Source organism: Marmota monax, unplaced genomic scaffold, assembly GCF_021218885.2.
Source record: "Marmota monax isolate L192 unplaced genomic scaffold, Marmota_monax_Labrador192_F-V1.1 WCK01_AAM20220418_F8-fsc00031, whole genome shotgun sequence".
NCBI classification, from domain to species: Eukaryota; Metazoa; Chordata; class Mammalia; order Rodentia; family Sciuridae; genus Marmota; species Marmota monax.
The window spans coordinates 15,110,316-15,127,491 of record NW_026695197.1 but is presented as its reverse complement, the minus strand read 5'-3'; the positions used below and the strand labels follow the sequence as shown (position 1 = coordinate 15,127,491).

General features: G+C 43.6%; 1 protein-coding gene across 3 annotated transcripts in view; it reads right to left on the bottom strand.

Annotated features, from left to right (window-relative positions):
- Setbp1 (SET binding protein 1) overlaps positions 1-17,176 on the bottom strand; it is a 353,550-nt gene that overhangs the window by 171,889 nt on the left and 164,485 nt on the right. For all 3 annotated transcript variants that reach the window (XM_046428350.2, XM_046428353.2, XM_046428352.2), the window contains exon 3: positions 4,557-4,610. In XM_046428350.2, the coding sequence (XP_046284306.1) occupies positions 4,557-4,610 (54 nt within the window). The remainder of the gene's footprint in view (positions 1-4,556; positions 4,611-17,176) is intronic.

The window sequence follows — 17,176 nt, the reverse complement described above, 5'->3', positions numbered from 1 at the left end:
GTCAAAAAGTGCTACCCAAGTGGGCTTTTGTAGCAGCATTCTATTGAAGTTGGATAATAGATATATGGATTTATTTTATTTTCATGCCTACTTTTGTGCATGTTTGAAAACTTCAATAATATTTATTTACTTTTTGAAGTTAAACTACTTTTCCAGCCTCTAAGATCTGAAATTTGGCCCCATTGTAATTTCCAGGTTATTTCCCACAGGGCTCCTCTGAGGCAGACAAGTCTTCTGAACACACCCAGGCATTGCCACCCTTGTTGTGACCTTCATCTAGGCCTTCCCTGCTCCAGAAGAAGTTCACCATCTCGATTCTCACCTATCCTTGCCCAGGTGCATGCATCTCTATGTGGAAGACTCCCACACTTGCTCCGTGCAGATAAAATTTCTCCTTCATCTGAAATTTTGAATTAACTTAACTGGCACTACTCTCATGGATGGAATAATTAAATTTGTTGTACATGCCAGGCCTCCTACTTAGTTGCTCTTACATGCATTGTCTGACTGAATCCACACAACAATCAATGAGATAAGCCACACAACAGTTTTGCTTAATAAGAAAATTGAGGATCATAGTTATTAGATAGCTTTCCCAGGGTCACAAAGTTGACACTGGTGCCAGAATGTTCCAGAACCCTCAACTGGTAGGGAAGGGTCTGTGCACAGCAGGGAGCCCCACACAAAAGTATCGCATGAATACTTGTTGAGTAAAATGGCAACTCAGTGACTGAGAGCCCTGTTTTCTCTACAGTGGAAATGTTTTCCTGTATGTCACACTTTATTCTCTTTTCACCTTTCACATCAATGTGCCCTTGGCCATAATTAACAATTAACATTTTAGAAACTCATTAAAAATGGCTGCCCTTCACAGACCACTCTCACACTTGCCCCATCCTTGAAATACTAGTCCATTTTTCATCTCCTCTGAGATGAAAGGAAGTTTACATAGCAGGGAATACCGAGAATTTTAGCCCAGTCTCTCTTTTGTAGGGGATGCTTCTCCATAAGGTCACTTTTCCAACACTATGGCTGGGCACAGGGAGCCTGCAACTGATTGGTCTGCAGGCTTGTTATTTCTTTATCATACCCCTACCCAGGGCCCTCATCAGCATGTGCAGATGCTGGTTGGTGGGCCATCTACTACAAAGTTTCAGGAACCTTCACATCTCTGTAGGAACCAAGAAATAAAAAAAAAAAAAATTAAAAAGTGAATTCCAAGAAGCTTTGCGTGTTATTTATGTCCTAGATCAGGGCACAGGGTGCTAGCCTCTGCTTGGATGCTCCTCGAAATCTCAGCCTGCAAAAGGCAAGTGAGAAGGGAGTATAAATAAATGATGGTATTGGTAACTAGTACAAGAATAGCCAGTTGCTAGGTGACTTTCCAGGGACCTGGGAAGCATGCAAACAAACAAAAAAGAAGGTAATAAAAAAAAGCATATAAAATATGGCACCAATTAAAAAAATCTGATAGGTTTATATGTCTAGGCAGAACTAAGTGGGAAGATTATAACCCCAAAATGCCATCATCTGTGTTCCTGGGGTGGAATAAGAGATTTGCTTGTATGGTATTTGGTGTATTCTAAGTTTCTACAGTGAACATTTAGAGCTTTTAGGTTAGGGGTCAAGGAATACATGAAAAAGGAGAAGAAAACTTATACTAAAGAGACATGGATGCCAGCTCTTATTCTTCTTGGTGGTGGAGAGGAAGGGTCCAGCAAAAGGAGAAGAGGGTCCTCGCTTCCAATTACCCAAAGGCTAGAAGGGAGGGAACTAAAGTATGTCCGTTGCATCAAAAGGCAAGAACAAGATGTTAGAAGATAAAAAGGAGTCATGTTTTGGTGGGTAAACCAAACAAGAGAGAAAAGTCAGGGTGGTTTAAGTGTGAATTTCAGAAGCTTGTACATCTGGGCTTTGAAAACTTGCTGAGAACATTATCACCTCCCAGTTAGGGCCTGACTCTAGGAAACAGTTGTAGCCCATGGCCCATAGGACAAGCTCATCACCTCTGGGAAGACTGCCCACCACCACCATACAGTAGCTTAGACAGTGTGGCCTCTCAGGCCCCACCTGCAAAGTCATGTGTTCCTTTCTATGACAGAGCATGCTGCCTTTCAAAATCAATAAGGAAAGGGAGAAAGGCAGATAATCTCTTCTCTATCCTCCTTTGCTCTATCTAGATGCTAAGAGCACAGGGACAGACAGACAGAAAAGCCCAGCCCAATACAGATGCTACTTTCACACTTTCAAGGTCATCAAAGACTAGTGAAGAAATCATAACTATCTTCTTCAAGTGGTTTGCAACACCAACGAGCAAACAAAACGGGCATCAAAGGAAGAACAAAATCCAACTACATTCCAGTGATAAGTGTGGACCATGAGAAGGCTGAGAGGCTGGTCACAGTCATCTCAGGGAGGGTTCCTCCTGAGTCCCTCCTGACAGCCAGTGACAGGTCCTGCAAGGAACATGCCCATGAATTATTGCAGGCATCAGGATGCATGGGGCTGTTTTCATCTGAAACCCGGAGAAAGAAAGGGAAAAATAACAACAAAAGCCAACAATTTGGTGCAGTGGGGTTGGAGGGGCAGCCCAAACCATGTGGGCAGCTTTGTTTCTATTTGGAAAAGCACCCAAAGGGTGGTGTTGACTTGAGGCACATCCAAGTGGTTGTGGTTTTGACTTAGGAAAAACACTGGAGCATTAACTTTGATCTGGGCATTTGATCTGGGCATTACACGCTGGCCACAAGGTTCCTAGGACTTCCTGGCCTCAGGACCAGGCATCCTGAGAGTGAAAAATACACATGGATGCTTCCAGGCTCAGGGAGATGATATACAAATGGAATAATGTGAAAGGGCTGAGCAGAACCAGGGTACTGGAAAATGTGGGATGCAAGTCAGGGAGTGTGGAAACTGTCCTTCCAGGATCCTGCCTGCAAAAATGACAGATGAGCCTCAAACATGTCAAATTTTCTCTTCACTTAATAGTTCACGTTAAATCTAATATCTAATGACATATGTAAATGAACATGAGAGAACAGCACCCCAGGAAGAAGCCATGCCCTTCCCTGATGTTCACATATTCACATACATACATGCATGCACCTTCTGTAAACTCAGTCCGCACTATGTACCTTTCCAAGCAGCAAAACAGTATCCCCTTTCCAATGAATTTTTAGACAAAAATTAAAAAGACACCTTCAGCTGGGATGCCAGTGGATATGCATGGAGGTGTGGGGGAGCATGGGATGTGCTTTAGCTTCACATTCCCTTAGGTCCACTAGAATAGGTACTTTAAATACTAGTTTTTAGTGACTGGCAAAAAGGCTCACTTGTCATCTATTTCTCCAAACTCCCAGCATCTCTGACAGACGATCCACAGACTCTGATGGAGACACTCCACACTGGCACAGGGGTCTAGTTTTTTACTTTCACTAATGGTCCCTGATTTCGCTATTCTTCTTCCTTCAGCCTCTCACGGTCCACTCTGTGTCCTTGTTCCCTCCCTCCATGTGATCTAGGGATACTTCCCTTAAGGGCTTTGTCCTCAGTGGAAGGACACTTAGAGGACGGAACACGCAAGGGAGAAAGAAGCACAGTGAGGGCACCAGTATTCTTGCATGTGAAACATGTTTAAAGAAGAAAACATGCTAAATACATGAAACTCTTGCTATTAACAAATTGCTTGCCCTACTGAGAAGTATGCCAGCATCGGCTGTGAAGACTTTTCCACCAAGGCAGAGCATTATATGATCATAAGGCAAGCACTCGATTGGGGTGAGGACAAATTTCATAAGGAAAAGGGACAGGGCCTGAGCACCAAAGCCATGGTTTTTACGGGATTGACCTTTCTATTATGCTGTATTTACACAGTCCCCTCTTCAGGAGGGGACTGGAGCTTCTGTGTGTCTGGTCTCTCTGTGTGTGTGTAGACAACGACACCCCTTCCAGAGACAGAGAGGATGATTTCCTATTTTCTCCTCTGCTAAGCAGGTCCCAGAAAGCCTCTGCCTATACCCTCTTGTGGTTGGCCCATGGTGACCTCCAAACAGCATTCTGACAAGAGATAACAGTGGCCCATTTCCTGATCAAGATCAGCAAAACTCAACTGTCTGCCTCTGCAGGAGTCTGAAAATTAACCTCGCCACCAGACCATGACTGCAAGGCATTTGCACATGAAGATTACAGAAATGTGAATATCCTGTCCAAACAGAGAAAAATACAGGGGAGGACCCCAGCCCCAGCCCACCCTCTGCCTGCTTCAATTCAAACCTCTCCTAAGCTGGGTAACCTACCACTCAACATGCCAAACATCTTGATGTAAATTTTCTTTTGCTATAAAACACCAAGAGAGCAAGAATAGAATGAAGTTGTTCTGTCCACAGTGGGGTGAGAGAGGAGTTAGAGGGGGTGGAGCTACCAGGTCATTCTCACGGTCAGAGATGCTGGAGGTCCCAGGTGGACGTTACTGTCCTGGAGTCAAGTTCATTCACTCATGACCAAACCACAGAACATTTTACTCACTTAAACTTTGGGAAAGCATCAGGGGAACTCACCTGTGGCTGAAATCCTTTGAGGTCGCTGGCTGCAAGGTCACTGGCTGTGAGGAGCTGGAAAAGAACAAAGGAGTTTTCCTTAATGATACTTCTCACAGTTTGCATACAGCATCCCCAAGACCTGGGCACAGCAGAGCCTGGATCAGAGCTCAAGAAGTATAGCCACTAGAGGTAAAGGTGATGTTTCCAGGAATCTAGACCGGATGGTCTTCTCTCTGTGTGCCCATCACCTCTCTGATTTCACCTCCCCCTTGCCGCCCTGCCCTCCTTTCCTTGTATGTGCTACCAATTCTGCAAAGGCCTTAAATAAGAACAAGGGCTATGGTTGGACTTCAGGAGAACTACTGGCTCCCTGAAACTGTTTGTTCATATAATTATGTGTGAATCTATAGATGTATACATTTCCCAAGGGAGAAGGCCCCTGGCTTTACTCCTACTATCAAACTAGTAATACAAGAAGTTAATAATTATGGTTTCAGAGACAAAGACCCATCTTCTCTGGGAAGGATTTTTCTTTTTCTTTTTTAAAATCAGAGCAATTAAAATGACCTTTTCTTCTTCTTTTCATTTGCATGTGACTCAGTTTACCTCAATCCTTGTGCTGCTTGAGATTTTATTTACTATTTCGATGTTCATAACTTATACTTCAAACAATCATATACAACAAACAAGACAGGGTAAGAGTCAGGTTTATGCATATTTCCACACTTCTCTGCTTAATCAATGTTGAAGGGTAAGGTTAATATATATATATATATTTTCTCTGTAGTGCATGGCACCAGAAAAGCACCTGATAAAACACATGATTGATTAATGAAATAATCATATTCTTTATTGTTGCTTTAAAAAATGCTGGGAATGGGTGGGTAAAGAGACAAAGGAAAGAAGCTCATTTTGATTGCAGGGGTATGATGGCTAGCTTTGTTAGACTTGGAGAACATTCATGAAAACCAGGAAAGATTTCATGTTTTCTGTAACAATATTTTGTTTGATTCAAAAAAGAGAAGGAGCCATGCTGGGCTCCAGCACCTCCAGCCTCCAGAAAAGCTCAATGGGATTTTTAGCTTCCCTCAGTGACTCTGCCAAAGGTGATACCTAAGTGTAGCTAGAGCTGAGGTCATTTTCTCACCTCACCTGTTCTGTGGGCAGGCATTCCGATAAACAACCAGTTTGTTCCCTCTGATTGTAATTAAACAACCAAGCAACAACCCGCTTGGCCACTTGCCTAGGCACTAAGGGACAACATCATTAGAAGACCCAGCCTCTGTCTTCAAGGGACTTGTAGTTTGGTTAAAGGGTCAGACATGTGCATTTCAATCCAAGTAGAATGTAGCAGAGGGCCCGGATCAAACTTGAAGGATGATACAAGAGAGGTCATGGTAAGGCTGTTGAAGTAAGATGGAATTTGAGCTGAGCCTTAAAAATGAGAAGGTGGCAGGACTTGAAAGAGCACAGGCAGAGCGACAGAGGCTCACCAGTCCCAATGCACCAGATTGTGTGTCTATCCAATGCCAGCCACAGCCCCCTCCAGGAGAAATGGGGGCGGGAGTAGGGGACAGGATTGATACACAGAGAATGGCCTGGGTCCCTGCACACTGGTTGCTGCTTTATGTAATTTTTCTTTATCAATTTTCACAACCCCTTCATGAGACAGAAAGTACCTCCACTTCATGGATGGGGATAATCAAGACTTAGCAAATTATGTAACATTTGCTAGGTCTCATGTTAGTACGTGTATTTAGGATTTAAATCCCAAACTACACTTTCTCAAAGTTCAGTCTCTTTTCATCTATGATAAGATGACTCTAAATTATAGCACATCAGAGACCATTTGTTGAGGGGCTGTGGCATAGGAAAAAGACGAGTGCTAGAGTGTTAGTCACATGAGCCACAGGCAGTAACATGAAGCTTGTATTCTGGTGAATAACCCTTAACTAACCCTTCCTCCAGACACTCTTACTTAGTTGGTGATGATCATCCACCCTTCTGAATTTATCAGTACAACCTAAGCCTCTGATCTGAACTGGGCATAGCGGGAGGAGGGCCAAATGCCGGTGGGGCTGGGTATGGGCAAGGGGGTAAACTTTGCAAGACACAGCCAGCAACACGTGTTTGCACATAGGAATCAGTCCAAATCCTCCAGGCCCTGTGTGGAGTAGCTAGCAGAAACCCTTCTAGCACCTCCAACAGGGCTCCCCAGGTAAGCGGGAGGCATGAGACCAAAAATGTACATTTCTCCTAGTCCTGAGACCCTGCCACTAAAAATAAACCACAAGTGTGTTCAAAGCATCTTAAAATATGCACTATTTCCTCATGTCAGTGGTTTTTGGAATTGAAAAAAGACCAGATCCATGTGCTTGATTGGAACTAGAGATCCAGCATCTTTGGTTATGATTCATTATGTCTCTGACTCAAAGTTAAGGTTTATTCTACTCTCCCAGGTAAACTTAGATCCTCTTGTTCCTTCTCTCAGGAAGACGTCCAATGTGTACAGTTTAATTCTTAATTCTTGAAATTTCCATTCTGTGCTCTTGTATGGATCTTGTTCTTTTCTTTATTCACCTAACAAGAATATGCCCATCAAGACCATTTCTAACCAGAATACGGTTGGCATATTATCTTCTGTACATACACTTAGTCACTAAATAACCTGTTGGTCAAATAACTTAAAAGGAAAAACGGAGAATATTGTCAACCCCGAGGTGAGGGCGAGAATGAGTAAATTGCTGAGCGTGGAGAACAGAAGTGTGAGAGGCAGCTTAAGGCCTCCTTCAAGCTGACAAAAGGAAATGGCACTCAGCACCAGGCGCGCTTCCTGCGTGAAGGAGCCACTCCAATATTTGAATGAATTAATCAGCTCCCATGATGGCAAGCCAGCGCTTCTCTACCCGCTACCGGTTTTATGAGAGAATATTGGCTTATACTTCAGTGTGTAGAAGTCAGAGGTTACATTTAAGCAAGAACTGTATGCAAGTGAAAGAGGCTGAACCGCGAATGAATGCACCACCAGACAGAGCGAGGGCTTTCCCTTTCCTGCAGATGAGACAGGGGCAGGATGAATGGGCCCATCCCCAGCTCAGCTGTGCTGGTTCCTCTGAGACTGAGTGGGAGGGTTCAGGGAGGTGGCATCAGAGATAGTATTCAAGTAATTTCTAAAACTCCTGCACTCCCTTATCTTGGACCTTCTGATTCTTTTCCTTTTTTTTTTTTTTTCCCAGTGCTGGGGATGGGACCCAAGCACTGTCTTGAACATGCTGGGCAAAGGGCGCTACCACTGAGTGACATCTCCATTCTCTCACCTTGCAGATTCTGAATATGTTATTCACAGTCTAGTGGGCATTGACAGTGGCAGTTGACCTGCAAGCAGCCAAAGGCAAGCTTTGTCACCTGCCCTCTGTGTGTATGAAGAAACCTGTCTTTCCTCACCATCAAGCCACAACTCCCTGCCTGCCAAGCTCTAACTAAGCCGTAACCAAATGCAAGTTCTTGGGCAGAATACAACCCCTGCACTGTGAGCATTCCCCAAAGTGGGTGATTTCTTAGAAGACCACACATTCTGCACCCAGGAAAAAGTGCTGAGGTTTTGATTAGAAGTATAGGACAAGCAAGCCTACCTATGTTTCAAAATCACAGACCACCTAAATCTGGACTCTTCAGTGCCAAGGCCTGAAAAAGACAGTTGCCAGTTCCTGAGGAGGAAGAGGATATCACTGTGTCCTCAGAGGAATCAGCAGTCACTTGTACGGGATCTGGGGTGAGAGAATGTGATCCTTGACAGTGGCAACCCCACTGGTCCCCTCCCTCCCTTCAACCAGAATGACTCTGCCTCTCCCTGTCTGTTGAATGCAACTTTATTGGAAGACAAATGTCCTACAACCAAAGCAAGTTTTGAAAACTCTTACTTTGTAGAAAGAAAAAAAAAAAGCTAAGGGACATATCCAAGATCATATTGCTAGTTCACAGATGCCTGCACGACTCTCTTAACCCCCAGGCCATCTGAGGACATTTCCGCTAATCAAAGGTAGCTTGATTAAGTGGACCTGGAATGGCATCCTCCGTTTTTAGTCTGAGGGATGGATGGGACTGATCATTTTGTCCAGTTGCACACCAATCAGCTGCTGACTTTATACTGAAGGTCAGGTGGAAACATTCAGGAATTCAGGGGAAACTGAGGCAGGCAAGAAGAGATAAACCTGTTTTTTCACTAAAGCCATTGCCTACAAAAGCCCAGGACAAGCCCTTCCCCACTGTCAACCCCTCTGGCACCCTATTCCATTCAGTCCCACTGGGAAGCAGTGGCCATGGCAGCCTAGCTGTGTGGGGAGGAATTGATGACAGGCAGACAGAAAGCAGGAGGAAAATGAAATCCACCATGGCTCTAGGGACTTTAATCAGGCTGCAGTGAATGAAAAGGATCCTGCCTTTCCCAGGGTGGCTACTGTCTGCACCACTCCCAGCTAGAGGGCTGAGGAGAGAGAAGGGCAGACAGAATTACATTTAAAAGGCAAAGGAAGGAGAAAATTGTTTCATCTCCCTGGTAGAGGAGGGCAGTGTTCCTGGGGCCCGGCTCAGACCAATCTCATTCCTGACACGTCTTAGTGCTCTCTGGAACAGTCCATGTTCAAATATCAGGAGAATGACCCTGCCTTCCGTTTTTGAAGCGATGTAGTTTCTCTCTTGGCTTACAGGATTTTTTTTTTTTTGAGGGGGAATCTATCCATGCTCAAAGGGAGGGCTGTAAGCGAAAGATGACAGGAGGTAAGGGAGCTTAAGGGGCTGAGAAGAGAAATCCCTTCAGTTTCCCAAACAGAGGCATTTTGTTCTCTTGTCCTCCTCCTCTGCTCTCTAAATAGAATTCTCCCTTTGCTTCCCTCACCAAAATTCTCCCACAGGACAGCTCCAGCAACCCCATGACCACGGTGGGCCTAGGATGGTCCACTCAAATAGCCACGCTCCTGCCTGCAAACTCTATAGCTTCTAAAGTTTCCTCCTTCTGAAGGATCTGTGCCATGTTACTCTCTCTCTTGTTCCCAGGGACATCATTCCCCTCTGCTGGCCCTCTATCAAAAATATGCACCACACCATGATAGGGTAGGGCCCAGCAGATCCTCACCCATCCTTCAGGATGACCCTGGACATTTGCATCTGGGAAGTGGGTCACAGACATAGAAGTGGAGGAAGGACAGGTCATGCTGGACATCTGGCTAGGAGGAACACAGACTGGCTGACAATGAGACAAACAGAAGCCTGGTGGCTCTGGGACCCTTCAGGTCATCTGCTCTTCCCAGATATTTCATCCCTTATGAGTTAGAGATGCTAGCATGTGAATGGATGGATGGATGCATGCATGCATAGGCAGGTAAGTAGAAAAATAAAAGATCAAAGACAACAAATGAGCCAAGTTCAAAATTTTCTTCAAAGATACCATCCTTTCATTAAGTGAGCTTTCTACCTCACCTTCTCTCCTTTCAATCTGTCCTCCTTTCCCTTTCCTGTTCTATGAGAAGGGGGTCTTCTATTTCCTCTTTATTTTGCGAAGCGTGACTTGCTCCTTATTTTGGGTATAGGAGAAAAGTTGACTCCATCCTGCTCCAACCCCTCAACTCACAAAAACATCTGCAGCAGCCCATGTAGAGGCAATGCCCCAGCAAGCCAAGAAAAGCACCCATTAATATGTGTGTTCGAGGGTGCTACAGTTTTAACTAGACTCACTCTAGAGGAAACTGAGGACCGGAAAGATTAAATAATTTATCTAATGGAAAGTCTGGAAAAATGAATCCAACCACACAGGTATAACCAAAAAAATGTTTTAGATGTCAAGATGGCTGGAGATTGAAGGATTATGAAGGGGTAGGAAGAATTCCAAGTATGTCAGGTATCAAGAGAGAAAAGAAGTCACACAACAGGCCCTGGACCACAGAAGGAAACAGGACATTGGAACAGGGAGGTGAAATGGAACCAGCAGGCTGCTACTCAACATAGGATGACAAATGGAACATGGTCACAGAAAAGAGCATTAGACCCTGGGAGGGAGAAAACTTGTGTCCTAGCCCTCGTTCTGCTGCAACTCACTATGGCATATTTTAAAGGATCATTTAACCTATTCAAATCTCCTTTTTGCCACCTATTAAATGAACTCTGTGCTCTCTTTCATCCCACCCTTTCAGCATCTCAAAGTGTCCCTGTCATTTCAGGAATGAAAAAAGAGATGGAGGGGGCACTATCTAGTTTCCTCTCTCCCCTCTCTTCCACCAACTGTCCCTTGAAAGTTCTTTCCTCCACAAGCTTGTCTACACATTCTGGAAATGTGACTCTGAAGACTCAGAGTTGAGGACAATGAGATGGTTCTGCACGGTGGCTCCAGTACTGGTTTACAAGTAGGAGTTTGGACAGATGGCTACATGAGTTCGGCCTCCAGTGAGGCAGAAGTCAAATCCACCTCTGAGCTGAAGGTAAACAATCTTCCAATTCAAAGGGCATTCGTTCTAACTGCCAAGGCATATGGGCTGGGTAGTACAGAGGCCAAGGAGCTGACTTCCCACTATACTAAGAAGAGAGTCACATACTTGATGTTGCCATTTTAGCTGGGCTGTATCTTTTTGCTAAATCCTTTCAGTCTCGTGGAGTTCTAAAGGTTAAACCTGAAACTACTGACAGCTCCAGCACAAACTTCAGGCTCCCTTTCCAAAGAGCCATGAGGATGACTAATAGGAACTTTGTGTATAACTCCAAGCAAGCCTGGTCTCGAATGCATCTATTTGTCTTTTATTGTTCTTTGAATGATGGGGTTCTAATATTTACAGGTGAGATCTGTAACAAATTCCCCTAGAGATGGAGCCAAAAGAGGTTTTACCTTTTGTCTTTTTTTTTTTAAAGATCCTTGTGCAACCTTGATAACGTCACCCATGCTCTTACAGTGGTGTGTATATTTGGTTGTTGTCCAAGGCACAACTACTTCATCTTCTGGGTGGGAATGTCTTTAATCCCCTGCTTTGCCCAGGAGCTGTAACTACCAAGACCTAATGAAAGAAAAGGCCTCTGAATACCCTAGTCTAGAACCCACTGAGATAATTATCTTGTTTTATGTCATTTGGATCTGATAAATCTACAAAATGCATCTGGCCCTTTTTGTACAGTGTAATTCTTTTCAAATGCATTGTTCCTCAGACTGAGAAAATGACTCCATAGCAGGCATCTTGTCTGCTGTTGGGGGTGGGGGGAGTTATGGTAAACCTAGCATAAACCTGTGATATGAATGTTAAAATCACCATATCATAGGCATTGCAGTAAAATTGGCTTAAGAAAGTTAAGGAATCTCAGAAGTTCATTTCCCATAGGTGGTACATTGCATTTTAGTCTGTTGGTTAACTCATGTCAGCTACTTTTGAAATTATTGTTGGAGGTTTGATCAGGTTTTCCATGATGCTTCCAACATTTTGATATGAACCAGGCAGGAGAAACCTATAGAACTGATTTTCCAACTGTGTCCCAGGGAGCCCTGGGGAATTTTAAAGTGGGACAGAGGAGTTCCAGGCACCAACCAAACCACTTTATCCACAGCAGCACAACTTTTATGGGTGTTTTATATTGAACTTTTCTCTTAAGATTCACTGGATTTAAAACTTTGTAAAAATGAAATTTTGAAAATTCACATCTTAAGAGACCTCTCTATAGGTGAGCAAGCCATTCCCAGGGTGAGAAGAGTTTCCTTGGGGAAAGAGAGGCAACCAGTTCACCACCTTAAAAATGCTACAGTTGTCGTCTCTTAGAAAAGGGAGCTGGACATGTGTCCAGATCTTCTTTAAAGATCATAGCCTTTAGTACTTGCTAAGAGCTACTCACGGGAAAGATGCTTTCTCTTCGTTTCTTTACCATTTATGCAGAGAGTGATGTTTGCTGTTTTCATCTCAAGTTCAGCAAGCAGCATGCTTAAGAAAGCACAACTAATGTACCAGGAAAGAAAAGAGCTAAAGAGATGTTGCTTCTCGGGAGCACAATCTGGGCTGTAGGTCCTTTCCTTTGAATAATATTAAGAAATCACATTGCAAGCATCTGTGGGCTGTTTCCAAAGTCAGTAAAAAGCCAATAAAGGAGGTCCCCCTCATTGAACACATGCCAAGCAAAGCTGGATGCTAGGGGCATATCCACTCTTGTCTCCCTTTTCTCATCATTTACTGAAATTCTGCTTAGAACTGACCAGATGATCTGCTCACTTGGCTGCGAGACGAGTATCAAAGCTTTCTAATTCATCCCCTTGGTGAATCCCAGGAAATTGATTTACACCCCTAGGTTCACTCAGCAGCAGAGAATGGAAAAGTCAGAGGTGCCTGCTTCAGAGAGTGTCTGAGCACTGGAGTCAAAAGCTCTGTTCAGGATAGCCAATTTGGCAGAGAATCTGGGTCCCCTGGGCCAAATCGGGAGCAATTAATCACAATTACAGGTGGCCATCTAAAAGGGATAAAGCTAAGCTGGACCCAATGATAACTGAACCTTGTAGTTGCAGGTAGTCACACTTTTATAAGCTTCAGGTTAAAAAAGGAAGTATCTCCTCCAGAAAGCCAACCCTGAACTCCAGGCAATTATGTGAAAAATAGTGATGATTTTTCAGGACCTACTTTTGAATGTTCTTGACTTAGATAGTTTATTTCATCATTCCTCTGAATCTTCACACTATCAGTTCAGGATAGTATTTTTTTTTCCAGTGTCTACTTGAACATACTGAGGCTCAAACTAAATAAAGTCCCCCAGGGTTATAGAGGCAAAATGAGGGAGAAATAAAATTGGAATGTAGCTCCAAATAATGGAAAGTGCAATCTTCTATCTTAGCCATCTATGACCCTCTCAAGAATCCCTTAATAGAAAGTTGCTATCACCCTATCTGCTACCATAGAGGCAGCCGTGACACCCAAGGACATGGTTACCACAGCTACCAAGGTCTTCTGTAACTCACCATGAAGGCAGGAGTCAGGCTTCCTATCATGTCTGAACAGCATCAGAGTGTAGGCATTCAAGCTAATAACTACAGATGTTCCTCTAAAATTTTTCTGATCTCAAGTGGACTTTATCCAAAGATCTTCATTTCTCAAACTGGCTGATCAAGAAATCAATATAGACTATGCTGTCTGTACACTGCTGTGAACATTGCTAATTATACTGTGTATCTTGTTTCACTGAAGTTTCCTTCCTTCCTTCCTTCCTTCCTTCCTTCCTTCCTTCCTTCCTTCCTTCCTTTCTCTTTCCCTTCCTCCATTCTGGTAAATGAGGTCATGCCAAGTCTCAGGCACCATCAGAGATGCTAGGAATCCCCAAAGCCTAGGAAATGATCTTCAGGGATCAGCTTATGGCACTAAATTCTTTCAAGAACCTCATAAAGCAATACTAAAAGTATACTATCATACACATGAGAAAACAGAAACTAAATGACATTAAATAACTTATTCAAAGTCACTCAATTGTACTTGACAGACCCACACATCATACACAGTTCTATCTGAAACTAAAGCCTATGTTCATTATCAGCTGCTTCCTGTGTGTGGCACAATCCAAGTGCTGACATGGGCCATGGCATTCCACCTAAGAAAGGTCTTTTGGAGACATGATCTAAGATAGACAATAGGTAAGTGTTCATAAAAAAAAAGAATAAGCAATAATGGAAGGGATAACTACATCCTGAAGAAGATGATTATAATCATATAAGTGGACACTTTAAACATTGCAGAGAAATGGGAAATCCTAAATAAGCCATCTTTATCACTACAGATGTGAAACATGCGATTATGTCATCTTTGAATCCAACATAGCACAAGAACTGTAAGGAACATAAGTAGCAAGGACAATTTTGTCCCTAACAGAAAGAACAAACTGGATAGCAGCAGGCAGGAACTTTGAGGCCAAAAGACAATCACTTTCACTAATAGGAATTTCAAAGTGTTTGCAAGCAACAACCTTCACAGGACAAAAACTTAAAAAGAGAGTCTTTGTCTACCAAAATACCTTGGCTTAGGGTTTTCATCACAAAGATTACTAAGTATTTTTAAAGAAGTCAGAACAAGTTATTTACTTCCTTCTTTTAACCAACCAACTGGAATCTGCTTGCTTATATGTTTTGCTATTGGCTAAAGTGAAAATCTCTTTGAATTGCTATTTGAAAACTATTTGCATGGTTTGCAACCTCTTCCACACACAGCCCTTCTCTTGAATCAGAGTCACAGGTATTGTAAGTGCTGGGGTCAGGCTCCTGATCTTCTTCAAGACTGGGAACACTTTGAGGACTCAGATACCTGGCTATTTCCAAATTGGTTTTTCATCAATGAAGACATACAGCAGTGTCTGCCACAGCTTCTCAAAGTGTTCCCAGGAAGTGCACCAAACAAAAAGTCCTGGGAAGACAGGACTAGATTCTCAGCATGATAACTTTCAAGCAGGCCTGGCTCCTTGGAATATAAGCACGCTCTGGTACTTTGCTAAAAAACGTGTCCCTCTTGTATTTTGCACAGGATTTCTGAAAGCAGCTGGTTTACCCGAAACTCCCCCTGGCCTGGATATGTGTGTGTTTGTGTCTCGCAAAATCTTGCTTCAACCAATCACAGTTTGCTAAAAATGCAATGCTCTCTGTGATTTCACTCTGAAGAACTTTGTAATCAGATCCTGGAGGTAGCTGGAAATGGAGGCTTCCTTCTTGTCAAACGACTCAGTTAAATATAGACTAAATCCCCCAAAACTTCTTCCCCAATTCATATATCTTTTAACTGTTCTCCCTGAACTCTCATGCATCTGACTCACAGTGCACCCACTTTTGGACAAACCTGCCCAGAATTTCTAGCTGACTCAGTTGTCTGGTACTCGTCTATGCTTTTCCCACTGAGGCAGAGTACAATGAATATAATACACAAAGGCACATCAGCAGGGCTGAAAGTAGCAGTTAACTCATTCTGAGACTCCTTTAGTGATCACATGACTGTGGGCTTTATTTATTTACAGCCCAAGTGAAGAGTCCACCACAGGGATTGACAAGTGTGCATTTCTGCAGCCACAGGAATTCACTGGCAGTGTGACCTTGGGCAGGTCACACCTCTGACTGACCAATACTCATAATCCAATAGCCTCTGAATCTAGGAAAGACATGGGTGGCCCTGTCACTCACCAAAGGCCTTATCAGACTTCATACAAATTGTCTATTGCTAAAGGCAGGGATTACCAATAGCCCACTGGTACCTAAGGGTAAAATATCATAGGAAAAAATGGCATAGTGGCAAGGATCTTGGAACAACTGCAGAGTTGGCAAAGCCAAAATGTGTCTTTAGGAGGAGCCCTGTGCTCATCTCTCAATGAGTAAGTAAGAGATCTACTTTTTCTTTCCACATCTCATTAGGAAAATATCCACTATCAATCAATTATACCATAATTACTATCCCCAGGATAACTGTTTGCTATGTTCACTTCCAACTAGGAAAAAAAAAAGCTGTAGTCCCCATGCCCTTTAGTAAAGAGAAATTCCAGATCTAAGTAAATAATAGGGGTGTACAAGGCCCATGATTTGGAGGGCAGAGGACCATTACTTCATGGAGCTATATTACTCTGGCTCTGGGGGAGAAGCAGCACAGCACAGTAGAAAAGTCTTATCCAGCCATGTCTACCCACCTGTCTGCATTGTAGGCATGAGATTGACCAAATGGCCCATCCTCCCCATTCACCTGAGGCTTCCCTCAACCTTGTGGGAGATGGTGCATCCCAGTTCTAAGGCACATTAAGTATGTCTACACAAAATTTAAAAGACTTGGTCAACAGGGCTGTCTTTAAATTAAGCATTATCCTCCATAACCTAGTGGGTGCCAAATGGCAAGTGTTTGCAATAACCAAGTCACAGGAAATGCTGTGCTCTTCCACGATATAAAGTATCTTTACTATATCAAGAATGGTGAAGTACGAGACCTAAAACATTCAAGCAAGGATCCCGTTTCACCATCTCAGCAAGTGAGAAAGGAGAAAGGGAAGAAATTCTGCTGCTTGTTTTGAGAGTTGGAGGAAATGAGGCCAACACTCGGTCAGTGACTTTCCCAGGGACATTCTCTTGGCTTTGGAAGTCTTCACACCACAAGGATGGGATTATCCAGACCAGCCCCTGCCCTGCAGGAATCCCCTTCTCCAACTTCTCTAACAGATGGGGACCCAGCTTGAGCACTTCAGTTCACTAGCATAGCCATCTTCTTCAGCAAGTTCCACCTGTGCTCAGTTGCAAACTGCCTCATTGAAACTCATCCCCCTAGTTCTGAGGAACAAAAGTCAACTTCCCCCCCACACACACACCCTTATGATCTTCTGGTGAAACAGGAAACGTGAGCCCCATTTTACAGATGAGGAAGCAGACAGACTAAGTAACCCACTCTGTGACACATGTCTGAAGTTAGATCCAGACACGAAGCCCATAGGATTTTGGATTCCTGCTCTCCCATTGTACTCCAGTCCTGCCCATGGGCACACATGATAGCCTGCTAAGTCCTCTTGCCATGGGCCAGCCCCTGATACATTTAAGGACAGGCACAATCTCTGTACATCCCCAGGCAGGATTTCCCAAGTGCTTCCAACTCTTCCTTTCTGGACATTGTCCCCAGTTTCATAGC